This window comes from Chionomys nivalis, chromosome 4 (genome assembly GCF_950005125.1).
Source record: "Chionomys nivalis chromosome 4, mChiNiv1.1, whole genome shotgun sequence".
Lineage (NCBI taxonomy): Eukaryota > Metazoa > Chordata > Mammalia > Rodentia > Cricetidae > Chionomys > Chionomys nivalis.
Genome location: NC_080089.1, coordinates 77,197,725 through 77,213,598, shown reverse-complemented (window position 1 = coordinate 77,213,598; position 15,874 = coordinate 77,197,725). Strand labels below are relative to the sequence as shown.

Below are 15,874 nucleotides of genomic sequence, written 5' to 3'. Positions count from 1 at the left end.
GTGAGGCAGCGCCCTGTCCCTCCCAACCTCTCCCTTTCTCTTGACCTGGGAACTCAGTGTTCTGAGACCTCAAACAGCCTACTTACTTTTTCATAGGCAGGCAAGTAACGGTTTTTGGTCTTGTCTTTTATCAAGGAGATCTTGGCTTCTCTTTGGTCCGGGGGACATATGACCAATTGCATGATCATTTCTGTCAGATCTACTATCCCCTCTGTATACATGTCAATCCTGAAAGACAAAATTATCCACATGGTCAATGGTTTAAAGAAATTCATTATTTGATATTTTAATCTAAAAATATGAGAAATTTACACTGAAAAGTAGTTTTAAAGTTACTCACCTTTAATCAGTGATTATCTTTTCTATTTAATAGATATATTACCTTTCCCTCTAGTACAGTTCTGATACACTTTTAGAATTTGTCAAACCCACACATGGCCCAACCCAAGGACAAAGTGTATCACTAGCCCATCTAGAGATGCAGTCATGATATACTTGGCAGCATCCCAGAAGATAACCATCAAACTCTAAAACTCTACAGAGGGCTTTCTCTCTCTCTCTCTCTCTCTCTCTCTCTCTCTCTCTCTCTCTCTCTCTCTCTCATCTCTCTCTCTCTCGCTCTCGCTCTCTCTCTCTCTCTCCATCTCTCTCTCTCTCTCTCTCTCTGACATGATTTGTTCTCAACGACTATGCAAAGATTCTCAGAGCTAAGAAGCTATCTCCCAGATAAGCTCAAAACAGAGCCCTGTCTGAGCACCAGCTGCGTCTCTGCGCATCTCTCTTTCTGCTCAGGGGCATCTAGGTCAGTGTTAGATGTTCTCCACCCGATTCTCATAACAGCTCACGCTCCAGCTGCATTCTGGCCATGGTAACATCTGTCAAGATGTGCCTATTTCTTCACTCATTTCAACCACAGCACATACAGACACATGCATTTCTTGTTCTAAACTGTATTTCACAAGGTGCTTTGGGGAGAGTTTCACTGTCACACTTCCACACACTTCCGATTTTGGCTATGCAAAGGTTGTATTCTGAGTTCCAATGCATCTGTCACATTCTAAGACTGCTGGCATTCTTCGATGTTTTCAGAGTCTGATCCCCACTCCCTCTGACCCCAATCCTGCCACTTTGGCAGCTGCTCTGGTAGGACTGACTGCTTCTTTCTTATCGATGGGAGATGGGAATCATTCATATGACCGGAGCCAGGAACATCTGCCCTGCAGTCCGCTCACTGAACATCATACAATGTTCACGTTTTATCTTTATTTTGCTTCCCTCACCCTTCATGTGTGTTCATTGCTAAAATCATACGTTGTGCTCCTCTTTCATCTTTTATTGAATAACATGGCTGATGTACCATGAGAAAATTAAAAATAATGCTGCCACAAGCATTTCTATCCAAGCACTGTTATACCCGAGTCTCTGTTTCCCATGGACAAATGTTTCCTACACTAGGGTTCCTGGCTAGCATCATATTTAAATTTGATCAACTGCAATACTCCTGCACAGTGGTTCATGACTGAAGGATTTTATCAAGCAGAGTGGGTCCCAGCAAGGGTGGTGCAGTCCATAGAACTGTGTTAGTGCTGAGTTAAATGATTCAGGTAAACCTGGTCCTTGGGAACCTAAGCCTCGTTGAGTTGGCTAGTCCATAGAACTGGCTGGGAATTCAAGTTTTTGCTGTCCACTTTTCCTATATATGGGACGTGGGAGGCAGCTCCTTCACCTTCATTCCCTAGGACTCCTCCTCCATCCTCACGTCCTATGTTCTTTGCCCTAAGCTGTTGGCCGAGGTCCAGCACTGAAGCTTTGGCCACCTGGAGTCAAAGCTCCCCAGACAACATCATCCTCGGCTGTAGCCACACTCACCTGCATCCACCTCTCCTCCTTGGACTCTTCCATACATGGCCTAAATGGTATAACCAGCCTGCTCCTAGAGCCAAACCCTGCCACCCTCTTGCTCATTCATGGAGGGACCCAAATCCTTCCTTTGTTTCCCCTTGGAGTAATAACAGGAAATATACCGTACAGGGCTCTCTCCTTCGCGTCTTTCCCATAGAGGTCATATTTGGTGGCGATGTAGTTGAGAATGGCTCTGGTCTGTACCAGCTTCATCCCGTCAATCTCCACCATGGGCACTTGCTGAAACATCAAACTCCCATCTGTGAAAGAAGAACGGAAAAGGTCTTTGAGGTGTTCAAGTCTCACTTCTCAGGAGCACAAACATGTATTGAAGTGTCGGATCACACAATGAAAGATAAATGATTGCCTCTCAGACTTTCAAGCTGAACCCCATTTACTTTTAGCTTCTGTCTTCTCTCTGTCTCACCCAGTTTTCTTTGGCTTTTGAGCTTCTCACACCCATCTTTATTTCCTATCCAGACACATATTTCTAGTGCATGTTTTTATGTCAGTTCATGTCCCTGGATGCATTTGGAAGATGAGGAGGGACAGCAGAGGGCCACCATGAAAGCAGAACTAGTATACTTGACAATCTCATCATTGTCATGACATTAAGGTGTGTGTGACAGTTTCTTATGTAGTGAGCCACCATGAGTTCCACCAGTCTGTTCTTGTGGGGTGATAGTGACTCATCAGTAGCTATGATGAAAACGCTCAAGAAAATCATCCCAGCTGTTTCTCCTCCTGTGATTTAATTAATGGCCTTGTATCCTGTGTGGTTATTGGACCTTGTGGGTGAAACCCTGCCTGAATAAGTCAGTGAGAGGGAGCTTGAATGAAATTGCTCACTCAGATGCAGAAAGAGTGAGAAAACATTTATTCCCGAGTCCTCAGACAAATTCCTCTAGAAATCTGCATCTCACTTTTATCACTGTCTCCATTTTTCAGACCCTTTAAGGAGCCCCACCACCTCCATCACATCTCTCTGCCTTTCCTAACTGTTCCCACCCATCACCCGCTAACATCACCTTCTGGTAAACCTTGTAGAAGACACCACATAGCGACACTTGATGTTACCTTTGATTAACTTTTCCATGTCTGCCGGGGCTTCTATAAACTTCTCTTCAAACTGAAAGCAGAAAAAGTAAATGCATTCTCATTAGCTTGTTTTGTATCACTGTAGACTTTTGAACTTGAGAGCCTCGTTTGTGGTAGGGCATCTGCTGAAGTTGAGACTCCCAGGAGATATGAAGGATCTGATCATGACCACATGGAAATCAGATTAAACCCATCAAGAAAACGGTATTGATAATACTAAAGCTCATTATTCCTGTAGTGTTCCTCCACCCTGACCCACCATGTTCATGCTTTGGTCCTAAGAAGAGAGTGATCTCACTAGAGGACCAGCACTATAGAATAGAACTTTCTACATCTTCAAAATGGCCATTGCATAGACCCAAGATCACCTGAAGTTTATTTTCTTCAAGATTTAGTATTGCTAATTTTAAGAGTGTGTGTGTGTGTGTGTGTGTGTGTGTGTGTGTGTGGTCTTGCACATGGGAATACATCCATCTCAGAGGTTAGAGTTGATAGAGGCCAGAGGTTAGAGATTCCATTAAAGATGGAATGACAGGCAGTTATTAACTCTCATGTATGGGAGCTGGGAGAATTAGAAGGTCGTCTGCACGTGCAATAAGGACTTTAGTAGAAAACCATTACTCTAGCACCACAGCAAGTTGCTTACATTGTGGGGCTGTTGTTCAGTTTTTAAAATATTTGTTTTGCTTATGAAAATTATGTTTTTGGGTAAGGGTACACATACCCAATGGCTGTCTACTCTGGACTTTTATATGGGTTCCTGGGATCAGAACCCATGTGGCTTAATCTGTAGTCACCAGCCATCTCTACAGCCATCTAGAGTAATTTGAACTACTTTGTTCCTTTCACAGTTTAAAGAAAATTTTCAGTCATGGAAGGTTAAAAATCAGCTCCTAAATGAATGGTTAGACAGTTTGCGGACGATACCATAACCCCACAGATTGGACTGACAGATAATGAAATGACGTCAACAACGTGCACAGCACTCAGAGAGGTGCAGGGAGTGGTGACAGTCATCACAGAGGTGGCTGAACTGTGATGGGCTTGGTGGGTGTGAGGGGGATGATGACAGTGGCAGCCTGTGGGCACACTGAGCTGGAAGGTCCGAGCCAGGGTCTCTAGCGGCCTCTGCCCACTGCCTTCTCAGTCACTATGGACACAAAAGAGGAAGGCTTGTGCAGACGCCCCACCCCCTCCTCGTGAGCTGAATCAACAGTCCAGTGGCTTAGAATATCCCCTGAGCCACAGAGCTGGCGTACAGACACTGGCACCCAGCTATTCATGTATTTAAAGAATCCTCCTAGGCTGGCACTAGCGTGTCTTGGTTTTTATGCACTCCATGGTTCAGAAAGGATCAGCTAAAGCCCTGTTGGGTTAGGAATGGAGGTGGATTCCACAGCTGAGGGAAACACGCTGCCATGACTCTGAGGGAAGACACCAAAGCCGCCTTCACAGGACACCACTGCATCTTTTACCCTTCCCGTTCTGCTCCTGACTGAGGAGGACAAGATCTCAGTAGCTTCCAGGACTTTCTCTCAGGAAATACCAACAGCTGAGCTCCCCTGGAGTGAGCTGGGAAGTGTTTTTCCCAGTGACACCTCTGAAGGGCAGCACTAAGGAATTTTCTGCTCTAAAGCTGGAAAAACATTTAACCTCAGAATTTTGGTCCCACGCTCACTCGGAGGACCACTCTCTCACATTTTGCTGAAAGCTCACAGATGTGGGGTCACCTGAAGATGGCACCTCTGTTTACATCCTACCTGTACCCTCCTGACCAGCCCTGCACCGGGCATTTGAAAGTCTCTACAAACTGATTACTGAGTGTGCTGGACTGTGGCAGGCAGTGTGTTTCAATCTTCTGTGTCAGGGCTCCCATTTTTCCTGTTTATCTTTAACTTAATTCTATTGAACGTCTCTGTAAAATTTACCCCTTTTCATAGTTTTTATTTTATAGGAGTGAGGGAGAGGCCATGTTAAGATCTCATGCAGGCCAGAGTCGTGGGCACCCTCTGAGGCTAGAGCAACGGGCAGTTGTGAGCAGCCTGTGTGGGTCCTCTGTAAGGACACCATGGGGTTTTGACCACAGACATCACTTCAGTCTCCTGTTCCCTTGAAATCATTTTTATAATGGAAATTTCTGGTTCTATGCTGTAAAACTACACACAAGACACAAAGATCCTCCACTCATCAATCACCAGCTCCAATAACACCCAGCTAATTTCCACCGGGTTCATCACTGTGCCCATCTTCTCTGTGACTCTGATTTTAATGTCAGACTTGAGGAGTCAAACGTCCCCATCGCAAACACTTTACCGTGAGTACCCGAGTGTAGGTACTCTTTTTGAAAGAACAGTGTCAGACTTAAAATCAGAATATCACACCGTAACCTGCAATAAGCAATTACTATTGTCTAATGATCAGAATTCAAATGTATATTTCTATGTGTCCTTTTTTTGTAACTTGAATCAATTCAAATATGAAAGTAACCAAATACCTATTTGACTCTCCTCTATCAAAAGCATTGTTAGGGACTATAGAGAGGGCTCAGTGGTTAAGAGCACTGGCTGCTCTCCCAGAGGTCCTGAGTTCAATTTCTAACAACCATATTGTGGCTCACAACCATCTGTAATGAGATCTGGTGCAATCTTCTGGCATGTGGGCATACATGGAGGCAGAATGTTGTAGACATAATAAATAATAAATCTTTTTTTAAATATGAGTGTGTTCTTTGGTACAGAGCAAAGTAAATTTTTAATTTGTTCAAATCAATCCATTTCCTTCTTAATACAAGGTGACTATCATTTTTTGTGGGATTGGTGTTCACATTTATTCAGGAAAGGGGGCCTCTTCCATCAGGAGATCTATTTACGGGTTCTTCAACCATTCCAGGCTTAGCCCTGCCCTGAGGGTGGTGGCTGAGTACATTGGGCATGTTCCCATTATCCCCCACAGGCACTGGGTTTCTGTAGCGTGTGGCCTGGTTGATCAAGGGGCATACTTAGTGTAAGGGTTGACTGAGGCATAATTATAGTCCTGGCCACCTTAGTCTTGGCAGAGTCATGGGCATCAAGACAACTACCATTAAGGTAAAATTGTATCCAAATTTCCTGGTGTGGAGCCTCTCAGCTTAGAGAAGTAGTTAAACATGTGTTAGTTCCCTTTCCAGAAGAGCAATGCACAACCTACCTCCACCCCTGCTGCAGCCAGGAGCCACCTGATGCACTCCATCCTGCCCCTGGCATTCCAATAGTGAAGCACGGGCTTCCCAGCCATGGCTGCAACTGTAGTTTCACTGTGAATGGAAAAGCAAAGACATCAATCCCTGGGAGACTAGAATATGGTCAGTAAATACAGCACCAGGGAAGTGCAGTCTGCCTTATTCATAGACGACTTCAGGAATCCCAGGAAGGTCTACTGACTAATTTCTCACTCATCAATGACCAGCAACCTGCAATTGCACCAAACAGGTCTCAGCTGGTCACATGTTTTCACTTTGAGGACATAGACAGAGCATCCCGGACCTAGAGTGGTGAAGGACTGGGAGCCTGCTGAGCTTCAGAAAGCAGAGCCATCATGGAGGGGATGAGACAAAGTCCCTTCCCAGTCTTTTGGTCCCTGGGTTGCTCAGTTCAGAAGCTTTTGATGGCTTCATGTCGCCCTGGCTGTGTTAAACACTTGTTCTCCCCACAGGAGAAGGACCCATCTCCTGGTTGCAGGTCTGTTTCCCACTGCTAGACTGGATCCTGTTCTAGGGTCCAGAAGGCGGCAGTTGATGCATCAACTTCATATCACAGTGAGTCACCGCCTTAGGTGCACAGCACATAACGGGCAGTTGCAAATGTGAACTGCATGTAATCACCACAGAGTCTGAAGGTAAGGAGCTGCCCCTGTTTCCAGTCTAAAGGAGAGATAGATGTGCAGACAGTCACGTGATGAGGAAACCCTGGCGAGTACAGCTCAGTTCCTGCACAGGGAACCACATACTTGGTGCTGCTACTCATGGGCTGTAAGTCAACATCATGGCTCACGGGTAGTATCTTCAACTTGTGATATAATAGGACATTACAGAGTCTGTATTTTAAAATGGACTCTCTCTCTCTCTCTCTCTCTCTCTCTCTCTCTCTCTCTCTCTCTCTCTCTCTGTGTGTGTGTGTGTGTGTGTTTGTATCTGTGTGTAAGTGCCCAAGGCTGAAGTGACTATGTAGGATAGAAGAAGCACGGCCTCCCTGCCCTCAGGTCACAGCTGCTTCTCTTGGGCACCTGACAGTTTCCTACAGCACTGTATAATGCTCTGTTCTTTTTCTCTTTCTGATGGTTTTCTGTGTTTTCTCCATGAACTCTCCTTTGCCCTGGAGAGTTCAATACTGGGACTTCACAGAGACTCTGAAATGCTGAGGCTTTCTGATCCCTCCCCATACTGCAGAACCTATAACCTCCCTGCACACTGACTCGGAGTCCACTGGTCTCCAGATTAGTGATGAACGCTTTGAACCCTAGCATAGGGTTGGCCGCATAACTGCTAAGGGTCAGAGTTTAGGTTTAACCTCCTTCCTCTAAAACTCATTTCTTCCTGCCATGTCTTCCTAAAGAATTTTAAAGTGTTTTCTGGTGTGTCATTCACTTCCTCATACATACATTTGTGATCACAGGACATCAGTAGACAGCCTTCTGCTTGGTATAAGGATTAGCCCACAGTCCTCTGATTTCTCAGGGTTCAATAGTTCAAGATTCATACTTTATGTTTCATTTGCTTTCTTGGGATTACCATCTAAAAACAGATTGTTTTGTTTGTAATTAAATAATAAGGTTGGGGGGTTTGTTTTGAGACAAAGTTTCTCTGCTAGCTCTTGTAGACCAGTCGGGTTTCGAAATCACAGATATCCACCTGCCTCTGCCTCCCTAGTGCTGGGATTAAAGGTGTGCGCTGCCTGGCAATAATAAGATTGCAATAATGTAACAAATCCTAAGTATGAAACCTGCTACTCTGTTATTTAAACAGTATCATCAAAGCAATCAGAATCCACAGGACACAAGCAAATGTGGTAGAAATCCAAACTGGGGAAGGGCTTTGGAAGGGAGGCCTGGGAGAGTCTGGGTGAATTCAAGTTCTCAAGTGAGAGGAATCTGCATATTCTCTGTGAGACTGGAACACAGTTCAAGAAAAGAACGTTATTGATCTCAGGTTTGCCTGAAAGCACAACCAAGTCTACTCCTCACTGTCCTAAATCCCACGCATTTAGATTCCCTTGGAAATACCTTAAACACCATCCTCAGCTCAGGGACACTGGAGGAGGAGGAGGAAGGAAGGAAAAGAAAAATGGGTGAATGAAGACCAGGACAGAGGAAACAGGGAGAAAAATGGGAAGAAGGAATAGAGGAAGGGAGGGAGGATGGAAAGAGAGAAGGAAGAGATGAAGAGAGATAGCTTGCTACTCAACATTCAGTAACAAAATAATTCATATGAACCAGAATCAAATGCAGGTAAAGTCAATGGTAATGAACAGAGATTATGATAAAAGTATATATTTATGTATATGTACATATGTGCGGAAATTACATAATAAAAGTAGCTCTTTTATACAATCAATGCCTGCTAAATAAAACATTGAAAAGCTATTTTCCATGGATGTAGACATGGAACTTCTTACACAGGTTATAAGAGAAAGAACTGACCTAGTGAGAGTCCAGACGGCTGCTCTGCTCAGCTCCCCAACTCCTGCCCCAGATGAGTGTGGAAGCTACTTTAATAAGGTGAACATTCTCAACAATGGGGTGGGGACCCAGAGCCACTCCTATAGATTGACAAAGAGTTCAAGATTCCAGACTTTCATGATAGAGTAGAAAACTGACAAATCAGGGAGGGGCTCACAAACCACCACCTTCTCCTGAAGATCTAAAGTCCTTCAACGTTTTCATTGATTTGATGCTCCTGTGCCTCTAAGTAACCTCTCATGTGTGCTTCTGTGAACAACCCTAATGAAGCACATTGCTCAGGACAAAAGAAACAAGGGAGGGAGGACTGTGCTAGAAGCATGAATGGTGTTACAGAGTCAAAAACGGACCCCTCAGCTATGATAAGATGGGACTTATATCTACTGAATTTGGGGGAAAGTTTGTGAATTAGCCTTAAATTACTGACTTAACACAATGTCTCAACTTCAAGGCTAAGTTGAAGTTCAGGTTACAATGTCCCCTCCTTACTGTATCTGATGAGAATGCTAATGTCCTGTAATAGATTATTTGTCTTAACCTTTGTCCTGTTTAATCTGCAGCTGAAGGGCAGAAAGGAATTTCACAATTCATCCTTAACTTCACCTGGCTCACCATCAGCACACTGTCCCAGCATGCTCTGGGTCTCTGCATCTGTGCATCCTGCAGTTCCTGCTGTGGGGAAGCTGTCATATCACCATTAGCAATGTCATTTCAAGACAGTGAGAATTACGGTTACTTCCTGCCAAGTTCACACTCAGGGATTTATCCAAATACAAGGCCATCTGTCACTGACTTCACTCACAGACCCACAAGTTCACTTGTGATTGTAGTGATAATCAATAGTCCATAGGTCTCAGGTTATTAATCATTGCATGCTGAACTTGGTGGTTTCAGAGATGCAAGTTACTGCCTGAGTCTTCACACCCTCCAGTGTCCGGGGGTTGGCCCCTTTGTATCCTGGTGTGCACTGCTAATTTCTTCTCAGCTGTAGAATCCGCTCCACTGCTCGACAGTTGGCAAAACAGCAGTGCTGCCCTCCAGGGTGATGCACATGTGCACAGCACAGGGTCTCATGACTTGTGATTAACGCTATATATATATATATATATATATATATATATATATATATATATATATATATTTCTGTGATTATTATCTTTCACCTGTGCCCATTAATAATAACCAATATATTCATGGGGTCCTACATTTAATGAAGGTTTCTTTTATGTATTTTTAATTTCATATTCATTGTGTGATCTCTTTGCTCTACTTTATCTTTGAAGCCTGATAAAGTTTCTTCTACTTGAGCCATTCTATTTGTAAGATGTTCCCTGAGTTTTCTCATTGGATCATTAAGATTTAAAATTCTGCCTTCATTTCAGCTTGAGCTCTCTTGAATATTCCTATCTCTCTATTGAATCCATTTTTTAAATCCTGGGTGGTCTTCATTATTTCCATCAGTTTTACGATTGTGTTTCCTTAGGCATCACCCAAGCATTTATTCTCTTTAAATTTATTGTGTTTTTTCTTCTCTAAACACCATCAATTCTGTGGTGAAATCCATAACTTCCGTATGAAGAATGTCTGTGATCTGGGGTTGATTCTCATTGCAGAACATTTTATAGGACTGGTGGGTTTTCATAGGGATGATACTGCCTTCATCTTTCATATTGCTTGTATTGTTTTCCATGGGAACTGGGTGTGTGGGATTCTTTTGTTGCTTCTGTATCTGATGTGGACACAGCAGGCTGGAACAAAGCACAGAATGTTTGGGAATGGCATAGACCGGACATTGGATATGGTGTGTGAGGGTTGGATCAGGGGATAGTAGGTGTTTGGGTGCGGGGGTCTCTACAAGCACCACAGCCAGCAGAGTAAGAACCCACAGGAGGGAAAAAGGGAGTCTGACCCTGAGTAGTTTATTTGGGGCATACTTAAGCACACTACAATTTGGTGAAAAAATTCCTGGTGATAAGTTAATCCCCTGGGCAAATAAAGCACAAGACAAGACTACACCAAGACTCTTTGTAAAGTACAAGTGACATCTTCCCTAAACATGTGTTCTATTGATTGACAAGCTCATAATAAGGGTCGGGTAGAAGATCCAGTGTGATCTGTGATACAAAGATAACTCAAAGGTCACCAGGCTGTTAACCACATTGTTTCCCAGACTCCTGGGTGAGAAACAGGTAATGAATCCCTCTCTTTGAAGGGACAAGCATGTGTGTTTAGCATTCCTGTTTCCCTAGTGCTTATCTGGGAGCACAAGGGCCTCTGAGCCTCCCACAGCTGGGGAGGGTCTGAGGTGTATGCAGATGTGCATGCTGGCCTGAGCTGGAGGTTGATGGCAGTGGAAGTGGAGCTTACCAGAATACACCAGGGCAGTGGTGTGGAGCCCAGGCTAGACCTGAGGAAGGGGAGGTATGCAGAGAGTAGGAACAGAAGGACCCACCAGGCTAGACCTCAATAGAAGATGTTCAGGCCAGGACTGGGCCTGGATATTTGATATTGCACGGAAAGGATGAAGTAGAGGTCCCAGTGGGTGCAAGTGTAACATGAAGAGGCCTGCTTGTTGGGGTGTTTTTCCAGCCCAGTTCCCCACAGTCAGCAAGCCCCAAAGAAAATCACACAGAGATCTCCATAAGTTATAAAACTGATTGGCCCATTACCTCAGGCTTCTTATTAGCTCTTGTAGCTTATATTAACCTATTATTCTGATCTTTGTTAGTCACATGGCTTGGTACCTTTCTCAGCGGGGTAGCTTACATTTTGCTTCTTTGGTGCTCTGGGCAGAATTGCTGAGGGAGCTTTCTTCTTCCTAGAGTATTCCTGTTCTTATTGCCCCGCCTCTACTTCCTATCTGGTTGACCCACCTGGACTTCTTGTCTGACCTATCAGCATTTATTTAAAACATGATTGACAGAATACAGACAATTTTCCCCCATCAGGCAAGGACATATTTTTCTTCTGAATTTTTTGAGAGAAGGTATCACTATTCTGTAGCTCTGACTATCCTGGAACTCATCATATAGACCAGGCTGGCCTCAAACTCACAGAGGTCGATGTAGTTCTGCCTCATAAGGGCTGGGATTAAAGACCTGTACCACTCCACTTGACTAAAGACAGCGCTTTTCCAAAGATATTTTCTGTTATTGTTATTTTGCTGGAATGTGTGTTTTCTTGTTTTTTTTCTTTTACCATTAAAATAACTTGAATTTTTTTCTGTGTGTTGAGGTCTTTTGCCTACAGGTATGTATGTGTATCGCAGGTGTCCAGGGAGCACAGAGGCCAGAGGAGGACATCAGGTTCTCTGGAGCTGGAGTGACAGACGGTAGTGAGATGTCCTGTAGCTGCTGGACCCTAACCCTGGTCCTCTGCAAGAGCAGCTGTGCCTGTCACCTCTCAGCCAGCTCTCCAGATTCTTTCTCACTAACTTAAAATTTTAATTTTGTTTTCTCTGTTATTTTTTCCTTCTTTAAAAAAACAAAAAACAAAAAAACAAAAAAAACAAAAAACTTTTACTAGTTACCCAATTTCTGCTCCCCCGACTTGCAGTCTTTCTTTTCCTACATCTTTCTTTCTTTCTTTCTTTCTTTCTTTCTTTCTTTCTTTCTTTCTTTCTTTCTTTCTTTTTTCTTTCTTTCTTTCTTTCTTTCTTTCTTTCTTTCTTTCTTCATTATTTTTGTACCTTAAAGTTTTCTTCTTTATTTTTCCATTTTTCTTTTAATTTCTTCATTTTGCACATTAACTTTACTTTTAAACATTTTGGGTAATTCTACAATGTTGTTAGTCAATTCTTTCCTCATATTAGTGTTCTTCTTCTTTAGTTTTTCCTCACTTTTACAAGCTTTGCTTTTATTTGTAGTGATTTTTGTTTGCCTTCTTCTTCCTCAGTGATGTCTGCAAATCCCAACTCTACAGGTTGAAGACATGAGATGCACATACCATTTGTTGATAATTATTACATCACAAGAACCAAGATGAACAATTGCTCTTTATTATTTAATAACATCAGTGAATGGTGACTGTGGATTTGAACAATGCAGCTTTACTTAATGTTGAAAAGCTTCCTTGCTTCTTCAATTTTTCTTAGCATTAGGCGGAGGCTTTCTCTGGCTGCCAGGCTGCAAGAACTTCTTCACATTGGGCAGGCTGCTGATTCTGCTCTTCAGGGTCTGTAATCCAGAAAACACAACCTTGAGAATCAGAACTGCTTAACTACACAGTCCAAAACACATGAACCCCCAAAACACGACAACTGCATCCTTGCAACTGGTCCAGTGTAGACTTGAGAAGAACAACAAATCTATGAGCTAGAAAGCAGAGCTCAGCATAATTTCCTGAAGACCTCCTTTGACCTTGAACAGCCTTCTCCTCAGGTCCCTGGACACACACTGAAGATGTAGTTTTGTAATACAGAACACAGAGAACCGTACCTCTTAGGTGTAAAAGCAGAGATTAGAAAAGAAAAGTGAAGACATGAAAAACTGAGTTTGAACTGGGGGCAGAAAACATCAAAGTTTGACCAGGAAAAACTCACAGTCAGTTTTCACACTGGAGATAAGGTTAGGGTCACGGGGGGTGGCGGAGGGTCGGGCACATCATGGTGGGGACCATGAAGAAGGAAGCACAGTCCTGAGAAGTCAGAGCTGAGGAAGGGGTCAGCATGAAAGACATCTGCTCAGACACTGAGTGTGCAGAGACAGGCCACATGAGATGGAAGATGAAGGCCAGAAGCAGCCTGCAAGGAACAGGGGAGCAGGGAGAGAGCTGTGGGGTCCTGTGTCTTTATCAGTGCAAATATATATTCTTGGGATACCAGCCTCAAATCTCCATTTTGAAAAGTTTATCATCATGCCTGAAAAACTAATAGTGAGTGTTTAATAGCTCAGTATGGAGGCTGAAATGTGGCCCTTCAGGAGCACACAGGCCACCATTATATTTTCAGAGCCATGAGTATGGGGCTGCCTCTCGGAGGTGACCTCACCTTCAGCAGAGGGAAAGGGTCCAGAAGGCTGGAGTCAAGCTCTTCAACATAGAGAAGAACTTCCAGCAGGTGAATGTCCACCCTGGTCAGCCTGTTGCCAACAAGGTAGTCTTGTCCGTGGCTCTTCAAGACCTGCCATATTAAAGGAGACAGATTATGAGCAAATAGGGTTGAGCTGTGGCCACCACCCTTTCCCACCTTTCCCAAAGGAATTCTATCTCTTCCTAGCAGGTATACAACTGCAGACTCAGGCCTGTGGTGCAAGAGGCAGCATGAGAAGTCAGGCACGCGACCTCCTCTCTAAAGCTCAGGTGAGCTTTCTCTGTCATTGCACATCCCATGGCCTTCACACTGCCACCCTATGTACATTTTTCACATGGGATAAGGGCTTATCCCCTTGCACATCAGGGCTCCTCCCCTTAGTTTGAAATTCAGAGCACCGGGAATTCAGAACACTCCTCTCCCTGTCCTGTCTGTTCAGTCCCGTGGGCAGAGGCCTCACCTGCAGGAAACATCAGTCACCAGAGAACACCCTGTGTCTGTCTTCTCCTTTGTCTGCTCTCTTCAGTTCTTTGGAATCTGAAATACACCTGGCTGAGCTACAATACATCCTCCCTCTACAGCATCGGCTCTGACTCCCAACCTTCACTGCGTCCTGACTGACCGGGCTGAATTGTACAGGGGTAACTGAGTCGAAGTCTCAGTATCTTTGTAGAGATGAGCACGCCAACACCAAATGGGGCTAATATTCCTATCTGATTTTGGCTATTTATTTAACATTTATTTCAACATTTCTGGTTGTGATAATATTTAATGATAGAAATGTCTTAGTTGCAGTTTACGACGTTTACTTAAATATCCCAGCAATATGAAAGTCACTGATAACCTAAAGGACAAGCACTGGCTACAGCATGAGCTACAAGTAAAGAAGAATTGAAATGCTCTGTGATCACCTTATCACACTGTACACGTCTACAGTGAAAAAATCTAATGACCACATTCAGAAAAAAAGAAGGCCAGGCATGGTGGGACACACATTTAATTCAAGAACTCAAGATGCTGAGGCAGGTGGATCTCTGGGAGCTTGAGGCCAGTCCACTGAGAGAGTTTCAGGAGAGCTGGAACTATATAATACAGCAATTCTCTTGTAAAGAAAAAGAAAAATAAAGGAAGGAAAGAAGCAAACCTAAAACTACAAAAGGAAACATCAAATATTCTCAGTACAGAGCTCACTGTGTGACTGGAGTTCATGAATCACGCACCAGAGATGATTCAAGCTGTGAGGCCTGGATGCTATGTCCTGTGAGACAGGGCCTAGACTCCAGAGGGCTGTGTGGGGACCTGATGGCTCCTAAATCCCTCACTGCTTCCACAGAGCAGAGGCAGCCAGGAGAGAACTTTAAGTGAATTATAAATGGGGTCATAGTCAGGTCTCTGACTAATGTTTAGGATGTCCTTATCCTATATGATCATATCCATTTATATGTTTTTTTTTGGTTTGGTTTTACAGACAGGGTTTCTCTGTCACTTTGGAGCCTCTCCTGGAACTATTTCTTGTATTCCAGGCTGGCCTCAAAGCAATCTGCCTGTCTCTGACTTTAGAGTGCTGGAATTAAAATGCACCACCACTGCCTGGTTTAGGATCAGAGCTTTGTTCTTAGCTTAACTTGACACAAGATCAAGTCAGTCTGATGAGTTCTTAATCTACCTCCAGAGAAGCCCCGACTAAGAGAGACACTGTGTGTACACGGACAGCCCTTCATGTGTGGATGTGCATGGCTCTCCTCCCAAGCCTGCCATCTGTGACCCTAACTCCTGCAGGCCAGTGTTCCTTTAGATCTCTTCCTTAGCCTCCTCCTCTGCCTGCATCACTGTCCTAGGTCAGGTTCTTCTCCTCTGTCTTTGAAGCTCTCTCCTCTTCTCCTGACAGCCGGTGGCTCTCTGGTCTTCCTGTGTGATGTGACAGAATATTTTCCCATCTGTGGTTTTCTGCAGTTTGCCCTGTTATCAAGCCCAGTGTGTCTGCAGGATCTAGGTCCATCTCTGGTGTGGCTCAGCCTTCCACAGATCAGGTCAGGTTATGGCCTTGAACCCTGTTGAATGTGAACACTAGATTGGCGTGACGTGCGGTGCCCTTCACAGGCCATTTTTATACAGCGACCTGTGGGCAGGGAG

The 15,874-nt window shown here is 44.0% G+C and overlaps 1 protein-coding gene across 5 annotated transcripts in view; it reads right to left on the bottom strand.

The window, feature by feature from the left end:
* Positions 1 to 15,874, bottom strand: part of LOC130872485 (glutathione S-transferase A2-like) — a 41,685-nt gene that overhangs the window by 19,605 nt on the left and 6,206 nt on the right. Inside the window, exons 1-4 of one of the 5 annotated variants that reach the window (XM_057766472.1) lie at positions 6,187 to 6,273; positions 2,980 to 3,031; positions 2,030 to 2,162; positions 87 to 228 (exon numbers count right to left, since the gene is read on the bottom strand). The exons of 1 other annotated variant lie outside the window; for it this stretch is intronic. In XM_057766472.1, the coding sequence (XP_057622455.1) occupies positions 87 to 228; positions 2,030 to 2,162; positions 2,980 to 3,031; positions 6,187 to 6,273 (414 nt within the window). Of the gene's footprint in view, positions 1 to 86; positions 229 to 2,029; positions 2,163 to 2,979; positions 3,032 to 6,186; positions 6,274 to 8,673; positions 8,697 to 12,791; positions 12,888 to 13,699; positions 13,832 to 15,874 lie in introns of those variants that run through there. 3 more of the 5 variants (XM_057766470.1, XM_057766471.1, XM_057766468.1) reach the window with 3 other exon arrangements.